Source organism: Sander vitreus, chromosome 16 (assembly GCF_031162955.1).
Source record: "Sander vitreus isolate 19-12246 chromosome 16, sanVit1, whole genome shotgun sequence".
In the NCBI taxonomy this organism is placed as follows: Eukaryota; Metazoa; Chordata; class Actinopteri; order Perciformes; family Percidae; genus Sander; species Sander vitreus.
Genome location: NC_135870.1, coordinates 8611271 through 8629711, shown reverse-complemented (window position 1 = coordinate 8629711; position 18441 = coordinate 8611271). Strand labels below are relative to the sequence as shown.

Here is an 18441-nt window from a genome sequence, read left to right as displayed (position 1 = left end):
CCGAGTCATTCCACTGCTGCACACATTTCAAGTCACTCTAGGTGAGACCATTTGCTAAATGTATAAAATATAAAAAAGGAAAACTAATGCGGCTCCTCTGTACCTGCCAGCGAACATGACAGCCAGCGCATGGGGGAGCTAGCTCATTACTACATTTATACCCACTCATGACAGCATAGTCAACATACTGTAGGTGAGCTGTAGTCAGTACATGTGTGTCCTGGAAAATCTGTACTCTGCGGACTCTATATATATTGCAACAAGGAACAAATCAGGCAACAGGAAGATGCATAGATGCAGAGAAAAACAAACATCCTGACGTCCATTCTAATGCACACATTCAAGCCAACGCTTTGGTATTTTCCAGAGAGACTCAGGTTCAACAGTAAAAAAAAATAAAAATAAAAGAAAGAAGCATGTGCACAGACTAAACAAACAAACTGATAGCCTGCATCCTTGTACCTGACGATGAAGGAGCGCCGCGATGTGAGGCCGGGGTCATGGTCAAGCGCTGGTTGGGGTGAAAGGTCAGCAGAGAGGGTGAGTCCAGAGCCTTGGAGTAGTAAGGTGACGTGGTCAGGAAGCAGCTCGGCGGTCTCAGAGGTGAAGGTGATGGAGAGGAGCTGGCCGTAGCTGTAGACTTGATGACCCAGGAATTTCTCTAGTGGGTGGGCAGAGGTTGGATGTTAGAGAGGTGAGGGGAGTCAGCTTTATTATTAATGTCTCAGCCAACTCTCTGCCATCAATGTTGTAAACACAGGGATGAATTTCTGTTTGTGCAAGTGTGTTGTGGTGGAAGCTGAATTAGTATTTATTTTCATGTATATTTAGAAATATTCTGCCTGTTTCCTGCTGTGTGTGTGTGTGTGTGTGTGTGTGTGTGTGTGTGTGTGTGTGTGTGTGTGTGTGTGTGTGTGTGTGTGTGTGTGTGTGTAAGGCAAGGCAGAGGGGTAGAGGCTTGTTGAGCCCACATGGAGCGCTGCAGGAGGCTGTGTGTAATTACCCACCCTCTCATCTCTGGCTCATTACAGCACATTAACAGGACTTCAAAGATCTTAGCCACCAGAAGACATACTCCAACCTCTAAAACGAGCTAAAGGAAAAAGTGGTACTTTTGACATATAAAAATAGGCAGTTTTGGCATGACCCTTAATATAAAAATATGAAAAATGTAAACAACACATACCCTTGTAGAACACCTAGCACCAGTTTTACTCTTAAAAATCATTACAATTTGTTTTCAGAAAAAAAAACCCCACTATGCTGCCATTCTCTACCAGCTCTGGGTGAGTGAGTGTGCAAAACTGACAGGTTGCACGCTTGGTTGCCACCTTGTTTTTGAGCGTAATCGTGTGTGAAGTACATCCTGAGCCCCTCTGGGGGTTGGGAGGGCTAAGGACTTGAGTGGGTGATTTTGCTTGCGAGGGGCCTCTGGCGTCATTCGGAGCATTTCAACTGTCTGATCGTCTAATATCTACTCAACCAACAGACCTCTCTTATCATCTCAGGGCCCTTCTGTACATCTACAGCGCACTCTCACTGTGACATCTATGGTCAGATTAGTCAGTGACCTGCAACAATTTGTTATGGCACTACAGTACATTTTGACACGCGACAATTATGTTTTTGGCTGCTGTCTGTAATGTATTACTCAGTGATGTGTTAAAGTATTTAGTAGTTTAGTTACTTAGTTATTACTTTTTTTCAAGAAAAAGCAATGTAATTATTATTTCAATTAAGTCTAAACTGTGTTTTCGTCTTTCATCATCTCATGTATTTCATGGTCCAATAAATAATGCTATTTGCTTTACCAATCACTTCATTTGGTTTAAATTATATTGTTATATTATTATTCTTGCTGTGTCTTTCCAGCTACTTTTCTAGCTGCAGCCACACTTACTTGTGTTCCGTTCCAGTGTAAGTAGTTACATTTGAATTGTTATTTTCTGTGTTCAAGGGACACATTGTTGTGTCTTTTTTTTTATATAGACTGCAAGCTTTCACAAATTAGAAACCAAACTCAAAAAAGTTTTTGCAGGTTTTGTTTCTTCTTCATATTCTCACTTGAAACAACACATTCCTCCATCCTCGCTATTAACTTTTAAACAATTCAATTTTAATGAGAGGAAACGTGAATGAAGGAAGCGCAACACACTGTTATTTATATTTATCGTTCAACACTGTGGGATCAGTTATTTGTAGGAAATGAAAAACAGGCAGTGATGGAAGGGGAACGGCTTCAATTACACGACCAATCAATAGCACTTTCTGTTGTTAGTCCAATAAGGCATCGTTCATGTCAATGTGACTTCAGAATCAATAGAAATAGATAATTACAGCCAATCACGAGCAGGGGAAGCGGCTTAACAACCACTAATCATCACCAGTGAAGACAAAACACTTGCTCAAGTTAAAGTGGTTTCCACACATCTCAGTGTAGTTTCAGAATAAATACATATTGATGACAAGGAATAAGAAAAAAATCAGCCAGTCGGGGAAAAAAAGAGGCTAAGATTAAATCCATCACCAATGAGACAGGAATACCTTCGATGAGCCCTCTCACATTTAAACATCTTAACCAGTGGAAAAACAAATAATATGGGAGAGGGGTCTAATGAAATAACCGATCAATACTCACTTCTGAGTCCAACAAGCCACCACTCATGCCAGTTTGAATTTAGAACAAAACACATAAATGACTCAAGTATAGAATAAACCCCTTGTGATGTTTAAATTGTTTGCTCAAATTCCCCAAAAATATATATTTTGCTATTTACTGTAACAAGCTGTCTGTTTTCATAGGCACTATTTTAAATTAGCTCTTAAAATGCTTTTGCTAACATTATTGTTAGAGTTTGTACTGTGTCCCTTCAGCAGTGCACAGCATATGGATTACATGAACATTTATCCATTGGCACAAAATGATTAAGGAGGATGATCAACATTAGCTGCACTGGCTGGGGTAGTTTTAGAATGAAAATTAGCTGCAGCTAGGTAGCTAAAAAGGTTGGCGCTCAGTATGTTCAAGAAATGCGGAGAGGAGCACAGTAAATGTTGCGTGGGGAAAATAGGCAACTGATAACTATGAATAAAGTGTGCACTTAAAAAAAGAAAAACTAAACAGCTGAAAATAAAATGGAAAAGTGACAGATACATAGATAATAGAAGTGTAAAAAAAGTTGTATATGCTGAAAATAGACAAAGTGGATAAAGAAATATATGTAAAGCTTTATTTTTCTTCTTCATTTTTATTGTTTAACTAACTGAATGTTGTATTTTTCACTTGTCTGATAACATTTAATTGCCTTTTGTCAGTTTTCTGAGCTCCAATCAGTACCTTTGTGCAAAATACCTGTGGACATTTTTATGAAACTTGGATATAACTTCTGAAACCCACCTTTATGAGGTGCTGTATATTTGCCATTTTACAAAACTTTGGTCTCTCCAGTCAGTCACTCAGACACACCACACTCAGTGCACTCAACAGAATAGAATCGGCCAGCAGATGATTGTTGCATTGCCATATTAAGTGAGAGTCTCAGCAGAGACACTATTTTGGGGGAACAGAGGAGTGGCAATTACCTATATTTGCAACATGACACCATGACTTCATGACACATGTTATCTGCACGCATTTTGAGTGCCGTATACAGCGGACGGGTTGGGTTTAGGAAAAGAAGAAAGCGACGGTTGAGTTTAGGAAACGTGACACGCAGGATATGATCCCCGGTTTCCTGGGTGAAAGTCCTGTGTTTGACCCATCCACCACCCCGACCAACTTCCCTACGTGGATTTTCGCCCTTTACTACTCGCTACGGGGTAAATTAACACGCAATCGCAAGGTAATGTAAGTCTATTGAGGCCAAACGGCGTTGATAAACACCCTAAAAAGCGAGTATGCGTCTTGATAACACGCCAATAATGGCATACGAATTGGCGTGTCATACATACGCCACTTCATGAGATCAGTCTGATATTTGGGGAGTGGCACACTATAATAATGAGTAATATAAGAAACTCATATTCACAGAAAATAAAAGTCAACAGATATTACTTTTAAAGTGATTAATTGGAAATATGTGCTGCACATTCCTTGCATAACGGTGGGTAATGAGCCCAGTAATACTGTCGTGTGACTAAGCTAAAATTCTCTCCTTAAGTGCTCCCTTATGGTTGTGAGTGGTTTCAGTTGTAACTTGCTGGTCATTATTCTGCTGGGGTCTGATTCGCGTCAGTGTGGTTCCTGGTAGTTCTTTCTTGTCTGTGAGGACAGAGGTACCACAGCATAATTACTCATAACCGTAATAGACCATCCAGGAATGGCCCCATTGCCGGGCCCCTCTCCAAAGTAATGAATCTCTATAAAAAACAATGAAAGGAGTATTCATGTGTAAGTGTGATCTGCTGTCTGTGTATTGCCATGAATTTGTATTCATTATTTTATCTCACATAATAAATTGGAGAGAATTAAAAAGTTTAGCAGTCTCTAAATACCACAGTGTGCTGGCTGCACATGTAAGAGGAGGTTTCTCTTCTCACTCAATACTGAGATTCATATTTTCTTTGTAACATTCAGTGTAGTACTAGGTGATAACTTAATTAGCCAATCAAATTTGACAATTCTTCATCAAATTATTGATTGAAGAAATATTTCACGAAATACGTTTTCTTTTGCTTCTTGTCGTGGGTTTGATGAGGAGATCGATACCACTCTCAGGATTGGAATCGATCTCCTCATTTTAAAGCTTTAGTGCGTAACTTTTTGATATTAATGAACGTCCGTTACATTCAAGCCGTTGCCAAATGAGTTGCTACAAAGCTAATTGAGACTATCAGCTCCACACAACTCTCTCTGTATTTCTCAGTATGACTGTGTTCAGAAGATTGTATTGCCCGGTGACTTTCCCGTGCAGAAACTCGAGTGAAGATAACGACCTCTTCAGAAGAGTCCATCATGTTTTTTTAATCCTCCGTGTCCTCCTTGGTTACTAGCAACTGCGTGGTTTGTGTATTACCCAAAATGTCAAAGTATTCCTTTTTCTGAATATCTTTGGGTTTTGGACTGTTGGTCAGACAAAACAAGCTATTTTAAGATGTCAACTTGAGCTCTAGGAACTGATATACAAACTGTAATATACATAAAGTAGATATTATATAATAGAAAAAAAAATCAACATAATAAATGTTGCTAATACTAATAAAAAATAAGCGCTGCAGCTCTGGGTCAGGTTGCAGTAAATGATGCATGTATTTCAATCAACAATTTCAAAAAAACAGAATGGAAAAACCAAAGCTGCAACCTGTGCCACTCTATTTCCATTTTGTCTCTATGAGTCTGTCAGAATGATCTGAAGTCCACTGACTGTGCTGCCGTTGACACTCGGCCAGAAACACATAAAGCCGCCATCACAACAAGTGATAGATTCCCCTATAACTTTTGGGGAATGGCGCAGCAGCTCACGATCAATCAGGAGGTTTAGACTTTGCTCCAACCAAATTAAATCAACTCTATTTCAATTAAATCACAGCTGCCTTGCACAAATACAATTCCCACCGCGGCTCTAACATCGACCACCATGCAGACAGTCTGAGGACAAACTTTTAACTTCTGTCAGGACACAGAGTCTGACTGCACTGCCTGCAGGCGCAATATACGTGACCCGAAATCAAATTACATGAAAGGAAAAACTTGCATTCATATTCAAGGGGACTTTTAAAGCAAAATACACCACATACTGTATGCATATGCAGACTGGTACGCATTCAAATTGAATAACCGTATGCAACCAAAAGTGATGATTTATCTTAGATATAAATATAATATAATAGAAATAAAATTTAGTATTTTAAGAAACAAATCAACAAATTCAAACACATTTTGGCATCTGCACCATTGTGCCAATGCTGGAAATGAAAAGGAATGTCATACGTTTTTGATAAAGTGCTGTTGTCGGGCTGAACAGCCCTAAGGGCTCAGTATGCTCAAACAGAGTGTTCAACAGATTGTCTGACAGTGTCTGAAATCCCCTCATCCCACATCTCAACGTTGAAAATGGACGAGACTGTGTTTGACAATTTTTTTAACTTTCTAAAACATCTATCCACCCACGCATTGATTGGTCAAGTGTTTGGAAGAAAGTAGGCAGGGTCTGAGTTTCTCTCAAGCTCTCTTTTTACTACTTCCGTTTATTTTGTGCGTGCAACAAACTGCAATATCATAAATGAGAATGAGCAGACTTCCCGAAAGATTCCTTGTGTCAAGACAACAGAATACACAGAGACACAGAGCTCTTGGACAGAGATTGGGGAGGCAGTGGGATGCAGCCAGGAGGAGGCAATGATGGCAGGCTTTTCACCGGGCCTTTGAGTGTGGCCATTTGGAATGGGTATCAACTGGGGTTTGTTTCAAGCGTACTCAACTCTTTACTCTTCCACTCCAGCCTCACTCAAGCACTCCTTCACCTTCTCAGTTGGTTGACTTTCCCTCTGCTTCTCTACCCCTTTATTCTCTGTTTTTGTTCTCTTGTTCTACTTCCTCTTTCTATCTCTCCTCTCAATTTTCTCATCTCCCTTTTGCTATATCTCCTCTCCAGACTGGGTTATTTGCAGACCTGGGTGCAGGTAGCGCTCAGGTTGTGTGAGACTCTTAGCTGCAATTGTTTCTTGAATCAGAGCGACAGGTAGCCTGGAGCTGCTCTCAAGAATCTTTGCTCTTCTTACTCTCTCTTCTACTCCACAACAGAACACTCTTGCCTTCTACTAGAGGGTTATATTTATATTAAATTCAGTGGGTTTTTTCCCCCTTCATTCTTTTCCTTTTCTTGTCTCCCTGCTGCTTTAGGCTTAGCAGCAGGGACAATGCAAGCTTCTCAACAGATGGCTGTAAGGGCTTACGTTAGATGATGTCCCATTCAGCATGAAACGCTGCTCGGCCAAGAGAGCCACGGTTACTGTCCAGCAGAATCAAGTGGTGACCACAGTTGTTGGAGGCAGGTCAAAGCAACTGTTTTGGGAGGTACTTCATGTTTGTGTATGATAGCTCCTGGCAGCTGCGCTCAAGTGTTCAGTCTGTTAAGTCACCAGGGGGACATGAACTCCGCCTGTGTCAACTGTCAAGCAGATGTCCAGAATCAGGAGGAGGACAAGTGGCATTGCACATGCTTTAGAGAAAAGCCTGTGTGCAACTGCCCACATGCATACACATCCACACGTCTACCTACATACGTACATTTATGATTTGGGCACTTGACGTAATGGTAATGAAAGGTCAATTTATGCAGTGGGAAAAAAGGAGTAATTCTGATGTCCTGACTAAAAGTGCCATGTTGGCCTGATTGTCTTGGGAAATTCAGGAAACTCAAGTGAAATTCTTTTTCTCTCTCTCTCTCTCTCTCTCTCTCTCTCTCTCTCTCTCTCTCTCTCTCTTTTTCACGCTCTCTCAAACTCTCCCTCTCTGGTCCAACGACTCCTTACAGGCACTATTGAGAGAATATTTGTGATGTCTTGTCCTCTGTAGCGTCGGCTGATATTTCAGGAGCTGGGTAAGCTACGCAGATCCCAAACAATCGTTCTTTTTACCAAAAAATAAATAAAATAAAGCCTATGATTGAATCCTGTCCCTTGTGTGACAGCTGAAGCCCGAAGCCCAAACTACGGTGACAAATACATTCTTAAGAATCACAGAAATTGCATTTTGTATGTTCGACGGGGAGTTGTCACTCAGAATTATCTCGTACCTTGGTGAAGGACACAGTGGAGGGATTTCAGCACAAATACATATTAAAAGTAAAAAAGAGCAGAGACATTGAAAAAGAGAGAGAATTATTTTAGAGCTGCTTCCAAAGCCGCTGCCACTCTGGTCTAATCTTTAAAGTAACTGTACACATGCACCACGATGAAAAAAGGCGAGCGAAAATGAGATCATTAATAGGGATGGCAAGGCAATAGATTTGTGCATTTATTATGTGGAGAAACAACATAAACAAGCACTGCACAAAGTAGATAAGCAGGCTGCCACAAAGCTGCTCTCGGCCAGTTGGCCACTAATCTGTGAGATGTGGCCTGCGGAGACGTCACTATAGACCGTGCGAAGAAGAAAGCAACTTTAAAAGACACTGTTAACTATATTAATTTCTAATTACACATACAGTATGTATAGCAAAGCATGCAAGCATTCACTGTGGACTTCTGCACGTCACGCGTACACACACACACACACACACACACACACACACACACACACACACACACACACACGAGACAGACAAACTTGCACATCCATGACTTAGGAACGCATTCATAATGACATTTTATATATTATGCCTGACCACCAGGCTTTGTCACATCCTGCTGTAAGCAATTCATCTTTCTAAAAAAAGATGCCTCCAAATGGAGTCGTTCTCTGTGATCGCGCGTTTTGGGCATTAAACCTCCAGGATGCGGAGTTAATGGGATTGCTCCCGTTTTGCCTCTGGCTGTGGGCTGCATGGTGGCTGGAGGGGCTGTGAGTTGATGCCTAGAACCGACTTAGTGAAGACAAGAAGAACCCAAGCCAATTTTCACTTTGTTGCTTCTCCAGCATGGCCAAGACATCCAATTCCATCAGGCCTCTGCTGCTGGGGCGGCTGATAGAAATGGGCCCTAAATCCTGTAGCTGGGCCATCTTAATCCCTTATCTTCTAATGGCTCTGATAATGGATTGGAGGAAACGGTGTCAGAATAACTGCCGCATGACACGTTGCCATAGAACCTGATTAATCTCACTAAGGAACAACAGAAACAAGCTATGGGTATTAAAGATGCACTACTAATACCATTTACATATTTGCTAGAAGAGCAACAATGTCATGATTGTGATGTTCTGTTTCCTGTTTTATTTTGAAGTCTGTCTTGTCTCCCTTGTCCTATCAAGCTTACTTCCTGTCTTTTGTTTTCCCGCCTGTTTTATTGTTCTGCCCTGATTTGTTTCACCTGTTGTGTCACCTGTTTCTTGTTAGTCCTTGTTAACCTGTGTATTTAGCATCTGTGTTGTCTTTGTCTTGTGTGGGAGCATTACGTTGCTGTTCATTCTGCTTGCCGTGTAGTCTGTTGCTGTGTGTTCTGTGAGTGTTCGTGTCTGGAGTCTACCTTTTGTCTCTGAGTTCTGGTTTTTTGAGATCCTGTTCTGTTTGTTCTGGAATTAGTTTTTGCCTGTTGCTTTCTGGACACTTTTGGTATGTACTTCATTTTTGTTTAATAAATCATCTAAACTGCATTTGGGTCCAAGTCATTCCTGACAAACAACTGGAGGTTTGATGATCTAATAACATAAATGTCAACAATACTAGAACAGCTTCCTGGGGACTGCAACCCACCCATTTGACCCAGCCTAAGGTAACGATCTGTCCTCATGGATGAAGTCAAATCTCTATTATTTTCCGTTCTGACTCACCGGGGGCTTTGTAGAATCCGATGTCTTCCTCGGTAAGAGGCAGCAGGTAGACTTCACCTTCCTTCCACAGCAGGGGGTACTCCTGGCCTGCAGAGAACTCTCCCAACCAGCCATCCTGATCTGAAGATAAAAAAACATTTCAAAACATGAATAATGGCTATTATCTGCATCACAGACATTCTAGATATATACGGTGCATGCTAGTGTTCACAAAGAGTTTAAACGTTTGAGTTGATACACGAGATGTGTTCAGATTATTTTTCTACTAGTTTTATTTTATCTGTGATCAACAGAGAAAAAACAAACTGTACACAGTGGCCCTGAGGACTGCATCTAATAATACTAATACAGAAATGTGTTACAAATACAATAAACGCAACCAAAAAGAGAAAACAAGCACATATTTTAATAAGTTTTAGCATATTATCTGCAATAATATCTGAATCATGCAATCAGAATGTTAAAACTTAAACTTAAATCGCAGCTCATTTTCCAACACCATTGGCAGGTAGTCAACTTCAGGCCATTTCCGTTTTTTGTTGTATTTTCTTTGTTTTTTTTCTGCGTTTTGCAGCTTGTTTCGTTCCTTGCTGCATACAGTATGTGATTGGCAGTTTGCCAATGTTTTATTTCCTTGCAGGGTTTTAAATTCTCTTCATGTGTTGTCAAATTGGTGAAGATGATTTTTTTTTTAATTTTTCAGTTTGTGTTTTGTCAGTGTGTTGAGCTTGAGCACATTTTTATCCGTTATCCCTGGCCACACTTAAAAAGACTCTCTAAAAATCAAACAAAACCCATCCAACAAATTTGATATTAGAAAGAATTAAAAATAGAGAAACCATAGCAACATGCACAAGACAGTACAGTACACACTCACCGATAAATAATGGCACAATAAAATACACAGTTAGGGAAAAATAAAAAGTGAGAATTCAGAGAAAACTAAGTAAACATTGCTGGTCTTGTTCATTTTAGCTGGGTGATAACGATCCCACAAAAACAAGGGAACCTGATTAATGGCTAGTGTGTCTTAGACAATACCTTCAATGAAGTCAGAAGAGATGTTGATAGCCTCATAGTGATTGGACGAAGAGCAGGCCAGCGAGTGGCCAAAGCAAAAACACGCTTGGCAGCCTGCTGGGTTCACTTGTTGTAGGTTGAAAAAGCCTGGCTTGCATCTGTAGATACACACACACACACACACACACACAAGTTGCTTTGCTTTGTCGTATATCTTTCTGCTTTTGCGTTGTCTTGTGATAAGTTCTGTGTTGTGCTTTGTTTTGTTGTCTGTTTCTGTGATGTTTTGTGCTATGTTTTGTTTTGCTTGTTGTCTTTTTGTTTCTTTGTATTTTAAAAAGCCTTTTTTAACATCGAGGGCAGGGGACTACAGATGAAAAATAGCCTTTTGGCTAATTCTGGCTTTTTTAACCCATGGGAAATCATGTGTTTTATTAATTTGCACTGTCCCTTTTCATAAAATAAACTGAACTGAACCCTCACAGCTGCCAACTTTTCCCAAAACCTTGGAGTGACATTTGGTGGGGCGAACCCAAATTTTGCTGCGTACAAAGCAAATTTCTTTGGCTCATTCAGCATCATTACTGTCAGGGTTTAAACTGTGATTTGTTATGTGGGGGGGTTCTCCGTAGGGGGGTCTCCCGGGATTTTTTTTTTTTTTTAAATAAACCATTAAATGGCACTTTCTGGAGAGTTTTGTGCAAAGAAATGGAGAAATCGAGTCTTACATATGTGCAAAACTGCAAACTTTGCATTGTTGTAGTATCAACAGGTATTAGAGCATTTACATTACTGTTAATCAGTCATCACTTGATTACACATTGTATTACCTTATGATATAAGAAGTGACCCATACAATGTGCCAAACATAATGTGCCACATGAAGAGACAGTGCAGCACTGGTAGCCAAAGACCAAACCTCATTAGATTAGGCAGTAAGGTCCAGCAGAAAATAGACTGAAAAATACCAAGAGCAAGACAAAAGACACAGCATGGCTCATTTTGTGCATGCGTTATAGCACAGCCTTTCTCAAACTTTTATGTGCCAAGGCCCAGTAATGTTTGGCATAGGTTTTGTTTCCAGATTTTGTGAGGAGACATATAATTTTGAGCATTAAACACTGGATTTGTATGTACCTATTTCTACCCTTTTGTACATCAATTTATGCTGTAAACAATTGCAAATATAGAAAAATAAGGCCCTCAGGCATTCTGTATTACTTTCAACTATTCTCTAGTCTAGTAGATCAACTTTTTCTAATTTAACGTCATCTCTGCTGAGTCAACAATTTACTCTTCCCTCCTCTTTTGCGTCTTTTGTTGGGGAAGTACATCTCTTTGAATGTGCATGTGGCACTTATTCATGCGAATCATACATTCATTCATTTTAATTCATTTATAAACCCCTGGACTTCAATAGCTCAGATGTGTTACATCAGATTTCTGCTCATGTTTACAACTTTGTTCAAATTCAAAATATAACTCCTCCCATCTGTGTTCTCCGAAATTTGGAGAGTTGTAATATAGTCTGCTGTGCATGTTATTGCTGTGCATGTTATTGCTCTGCTGACATGGTAGTATCTCATTCAGTCCGTCTGACAGACACAGAGGCCCATTTGGGTCTCTGAGAAAGTATAGAGAAGTGGCTGCACGCTGCTCTTCATCGGAGGTAGAGCACGGATGCAACGCGTCACTGCCCACAGCAGAGCGAGTCAACTAGAATAAACTGAAGTTGCTACACTTACCAGCCGCGCTGCTCACCTCTATTTTTACAGAGAGAGTGGACACAAAGCGACGGACGGGTCTGTAATAGGCTACTCAAAGCATACCTGAAGCCGATGGAAATGCGCTTGGGATGGCTCGTGAAGAAATGTTCTCACATTTGCGACATTTCAAAAATTCCACAGACAGGGAGCGCTCTTGAACCCCCTCACTGTCTCTGAAAGCATAACTAGTCGATCACAAGTGGCTCAACAGGTAGATCTATAGATAAACTCATCTTTCAAGCATTTGACTCACCGGGTTGAGATATTTTTTTCCTACTATGGCCACGCCAAGACCCGCCCTTCAATAGCATTCACACACTACTATTGGCCAGGCGTCCACGGGTCTTGGCGTGCCCATAGTGGGATTCGTAATTTTGCGACCGGGTTGACACTTCTGCGTGAGAAATCGGAGGTGTGGCGTGTGAAACCAATCAAATGCGTGTGTCTCACGGCCAATGCGTGAGAGTTGGCAGCTCTGCCCTCATGCATAAAAAGTTATTAACATCCACATGTTGCGCACGTGCCTCATTGCAGCTATTAAACACATCCTTGCTGTAGTGTTCTTTTTTCTAATCTCTTTAAGTTGTTCTCAGTGCAGCAGTGGGGGTGCTGGTCGCTGCAGACCGCAGTCTTATGGAAGAAGGGACCAAATGGAGCTCAGCTGCGAGGACCCTGAGCTCTGACCTACAGACACTAGCTGGCATATGGGTGGGACAGGAACACCAGCCACTACACTAGTCACATTACACAGGAGAGGGGCCTGCTCAACGAGCCGTGAAATCAGCAGAAAAGTCAACAAACAGGGAGCACAGAATTATTCAATAGTTTGAGACCTAGGGGTGTGTGTATTGCTTATCTCACAGTGACTTTATCGGTTGGATCCTGTATCCCAGAGGAACAAGATGGAAACAGACAGGGGGAAGCAGAGACTTAGTTAGTGACATGTTGTAACAGTCAGGTTCACTGTCAAAGTAGTCAAAATGCCCCGAAACTTCGGCCAATTTTTAGACACAGAAACCTTTAGTATACTGCTGCACTTGCAGGGGGTGCTGACCTGTCTGCTGGATGTAAGCCCTTATGCGTTTTTTTTTCATTACTTTTAAACCTAGGAGTGATAATGTAAATATTTTATCCTTAAAACAAGACTTTAAAGATCAGATATAATCAAAAGTACTATATTCCGTACAAAGTGATGAATGGTTAGTAAGGGCTTCAGTTGTTCTATTGTGAGAACTTTTGAACAGAACAGTTGCCTCGGTAACCACAGGTCACGTGCACACATGTGTGACGTAAGCAACATGCTTATAACACACCTGTCACAGCTCTGTCCCTCCACGTTTGGCTTACAGTGACAGCGTCCATCCAGAGGAGAGCATTCGTCCACAGTCCCGCTGGGGTCACACTCACATGGCCTACAGACAACAAGATAGGTGAAGATGAAACCACTTAACATACATTATTAAGGAAGAAGGAGCACAAATTTCAAAAGACAATGACAATGCAATGTGATAACTTTACTGATCTCCAAAAAGATATTCTCTATTTGCTTGCCCCCTTCCACAAAACAGATGGTCAGCTACCCTGGAAACAGTGGGGTGTCTTGCTCAAGGACACCACGAGCAACATGAATATTTGTCTTGGGCCTTGAACCTGGGTCTCCGTAATAAGTAGTCCACCCTACGAATGTGTTTTTGTCATCACTACTCTTATTCAAAAAGCACAAGTGTCCTTGTAACAAAATTTGTAACAATATTATTTGATCAAAAAAATCAAAAGGCTGTGTAGACAACCTCGATAAAAGCTAGTGAGGTGTGTGTGTGTGTCAGCAGTCACTTGGATAATGTCAAAATGTGTTGATCACCTTCATTGATTGATTATTTTTTTCTGAAACTGTAACACAGAATCAATTTTTTTTAATGAGGCGCTATTACAAATAATTCAATTATCCCAAGGCGAGCCGTCTCTACTTGTTTCTGCTCCAGTGGTCTGAGTAATTCACACCTCAACTCAACAGCCTGATTTTGCTGCATTAATGAGAGAAAGCAGTGTGTGCGTGTGTGTGTGTGTGTGTGTGTGTGTGTGTGAGTGTGCATATTGGCATTTATGTGTATTAATATAATTTGTCTGTGAGAATAATCCAAACTAAGGGTCAACTAAGGTTGTTAATCAGTAATGGTTTTCCATAAAGCCTTCTTTATCTCGAGCCTCACTTTAAACCTGCATTAACTGATGTTTTTGGGGAGTGGAAACGAGCTAAAGACACAAAACTGGGTTCACATAACTTCTTAATTATATGGAAAACATGTTAGCGAACAGTTCCCTTACGCATCCACCAGATATGGAGCAACATTAGCATTCATTTGAAGTTGTGTCCAAGTCCAACATTTACTCCCATTTTAGCTCTAGTTTGGTCTCCACCTATCCTGGCTCCACTCTCCTACATACTTCCGTTCAATTTTCATTTTCCTTCAGTACTACATCTGGGTTTGTGGTATATTCTTGGGTTTTCTCCGGTCAAATCTTTACCGGTTCAATCAGCGAACAGAGAGAGTGACTGAGAATGATGATGTTGAGGTTCGGTAACGTTCGGTGAGTTCCGTAATGGCGGCGGAGAAAGATGCGAGCGAAGTCATTCGGTCCGTTGTGGCAATGCTGCCGAATATCCAGAAGTTAAAGCCCGAGCAAGAACAATCTTTGCTGAGTTTTGTTGGTGGCAATGATGTTGTGGCCCTCCTCCCCACGGGGTTCGGGAAAAGTTTGATTTTCCAGCTCGCTCCGTTAGTGGTGAAGGAGTTGGCTAAGGCGAACGCTAGCGATGCTAAGCCGACGTCACGACCAAACGTTAGCGATTGGTTATGGCAGATCCAATAATTTAAAACTTCAACAGAGTACCCGCCCTCAAGGAAGTTAACACTTGTTAATGGAGAGTGGCCGGACTCTCTGTACAAATGAAATGTACGAGTGTGGTAGGACCAGGCTAGTCTCCACCAGCTCCTGAGAAAAATATCTGGCTCTTTATCTTAAGCCAATTTCTTCTTTAGCTGCTGAATGTCCGATTAATATACCAGCTGGTCGCTAACTTTTTTCTGTCTGCTGTTTGGTGCTGAACAGGAAGCATAAAATAGTTTTCTTAGAGCGTTTTACTGAACACAGATGCGAGACGGCAGTGTGAACCTAAACAGTAGAGCTAAGGGTAACTGCAGAGTTGTTACAGTCACTTCATTTTTCAAACAAAAATTGAATTTAATTGTAGCAGCTTTAAAGTCACAAGAATGTATATTAAAGTTTTTTGTCAACATCTAAAATTTGATTTCTAAAGTTAGTCAACTGTCTGTTGTCACGGCATCCACATTTACGTGTTGAGAAATAATGTTAACACCAAACAGTCATTGAAATGCGGTTCGACGCCATCACAACTTAGCATTCCTTCGGCAGGTAGAGGGGGTCAGGGAGAGCTAGGATTGACTTCTTATGAATACAAATACTACAACATACTTCTCATAAGTATGCACACACACATATGCACCATCATATACATTTACATGCAAGCTTATATGCATAGGATAGGAGAGCTCTCAGGTCAGAGAAAGTTTAAATGTGCATTTCATCATCAAAATATATGCAGCGGGTCAGTGCATCTTCAAGCTGCAACAAAGGATGAAAAAAAAACAAAAAAACACCCAGACTGTGTGTGCATAGCCACAGAGGTAACGCAGTCTCATGTCTTTGGGATGAAAGCAACTCTGCTTCTTCTGCTATCTTAAAATCAATTAAACCCGCTGAGCTCATTCTTGTAGCATACTGATACAATCAAAATCAGAGCTAAGTACAAATATAGAAAATCAATACTTCAATAGACATGTTCATTTTGTTGTTATTCAGGGCGCCACCTCAATCAATAATCAACAATTGTAATCAGCTATCAGTCTTACAACTATAAGTCAATGATTAGTTTGTCTCTGCAAGAAAACACCAAACAATCTCTCTTTAACTAAATAAAAGCATTTTTTGACTACAAGCTCAATATTTCAATTTCATAACTAAAGCAAAAGACTGGAATTAGCTACTGTGACTAACACGTAGTTGGTGACAGTAAATAGAGATTATGGATGTTTGGGTCAATACAACGATATTATAATGGGATAAATGTAATGCAAAACTAAACACTAACCTTTCCTAACTAAAGCATTACGCATTAGACTGTCTTTGGAGGAAAGCAGGGACATTTTTGAGGCTATGTTTGTCCTTGGGGTTGGCTGCGGCTAAAGCTGTTATCTGAAGTTTCTGAAGCAGGATCTGGTCACCATGGTAACAGATGGAGGAGACCGCATGGTCTCTGGCTTGGTTCTTCAAACACCAGGTCTTTTTTTCTCCTGGTCAGGACGGCTGGCTGAACAACCAGAATACTGTCCAAGTGCAGGGAATTTGGTAATTTCTGAGCTTGGCTCACCATGACACTGGATATGTGCCATTATGTTTTCAGTTGGCATGTTTTTGAACGTTGTTTCGGGAATGGAAAACATTGCTTTGTTGAAAGGGAGATTCTTGATTTTGAATCAGATCAAGAAAAGTTAAATCAGTCAGGCCACAAGGTCGATTTCACTTTAGGCTCTTTATTCAACGTGTTGGTCTAACACAAGATGAACAGAAGTAGAAGACCCAACTTTATGTAGTACAACATGGAAAATACATGTGTCACAATACAATATATAATGTCTTGGTTTCAAGTGAAAAACAAGTTTAAGTGTTTAGTCACACAGTTTTGCTCCTCTCTGTCTCAACTCACATCAATAAGGACCTAGGGTTCAACTACTTCTTCAACTTCCCTTAAGCTAGGATACCTGCTAGACCTCTATTATGTTAAAGGGACATCACTTAGTGACAAAAAAAATATTTAAAATATATCAATGTTTACATGAAATAATTCTAATAATACAAGAGCATATGAATTACCTGATATTACAATAACTATAATGCACCCTTGACTTGTCCTCCAATTATTTATTCATTTTTTCTTAACCCTGCAATAGCTGACTTTTTTGGCCACTTGGGGGAAGCTGTAAACAGCTGATATGGCAAGCTTGTTAGAAAACAGTTGCTTACTTACACATCAACCAGACACGCAACTGGCGTTGGTAACCGAAACCAGGTGCCAATATGGCTTTGGTTCCTAAACAGTACGACTTGTATCTACCGGACCGAATGATTTTGGGGCCACTTAAATGCTTGCGCTGTTCTCTGGTGCTCCGAAACGGACATTAGAGGCAACAGAAGCATCCCTGCATGTGACGCTGGTTAACATTACACTTGGCAGCAGGTAATGGTAGCCTACCGTTAGCTAGTCGGTGTCTTAAACACTGTGTGGCTGTTTTTCACCGGGACGTGCAACAGTCTGCAGCTAAAATTAGGATTGAAATGGGATTGAAATGGGTTCTATGGTTTGGGTACCCGTTTCCTGCTAGCCAACCCTACATTCGATACCCAATCAGTACCCACGCAACCCTACATGCAACATTAGCATTGATTTGGAGTTGTGTGTCAGGTAACCTGATGACTGCAAGTCCAATATTCACTTTTCATTGAGCTTTAGTTTTGGTCTCCAACTATCGAGGGAAACATCTGTGTCTTAAGCTGCTAAGTGTTCAAGAATGTTCACCAGGTAGTTCCTAACTTTCATTTAGATCAGATTGTTTTGTGTGATCCAAGAATGAAATGATATGCAGACAAACACTTTAGGTAAGGATGGATCAGATTGCGATAAACATCAACACCGTCCTACTGTGCAAATTGATATGCCTTTTAATCTAAAAAACGACTGGCTCATTGCAGCCACTGCCTGATTGTCTAAATGACATTAAAAGATGGATGAACCTAAACTTCCTAAACCTCAACAGAGACAAAACCGAGGTTATAGTGTTTGGACATCACGATCTGGTTGATGTCGGCTCCCTAGGCCCATTAGCTCCTAATATTTGCTCCACTGTGAAGAGTCTGGGTGTCTATTTCGACAACGCTTTCAAATTTGAGAAGCAGATTTCCTCCGTTGTCAGGTCTAGCTTCTTTCAGTTGAGAAATATAGCCAAGGTAAAGGCCTATCTACGTCCTAATGACTTAGAGAGGCTGGTCAATGCCTTCATAACCTCGCGACTTGACTATTGTAATTCTTTGTATATGGGTCTAGACCAGTCATCTATTCAACGCCTGCAGCTAGTCCGAAATGCTGCT

General features: G+C 40.8%; 1 protein-coding gene across 1 annotated transcript in view; it reads right to left on the bottom strand.

Moving 5' to 3' along the window:
• Positions 1 to 18441, bottom strand: part of lamc3 (laminin, gamma 3) — a 98639-nt gene that overhangs the window by 42681 nt on the left and 37517 nt on the right. The window contains exons 7-10 of the mRNA XM_078271815.1: positions 13530 to 13628; positions 10472 to 10608; positions 9431 to 9550; positions 463 to 661 (exon numbers count right to left, since the gene is read on the bottom strand). Of these exons, the coding sequence (XP_078127941.1) occupies positions 463 to 661; positions 9431 to 9550; positions 10472 to 10608; positions 13530 to 13628 (555 nt within the window). The remainder of the gene's footprint in view (positions 1 to 462; positions 662 to 9430; positions 9551 to 10471; positions 10609 to 13529; positions 13629 to 18441) is intronic.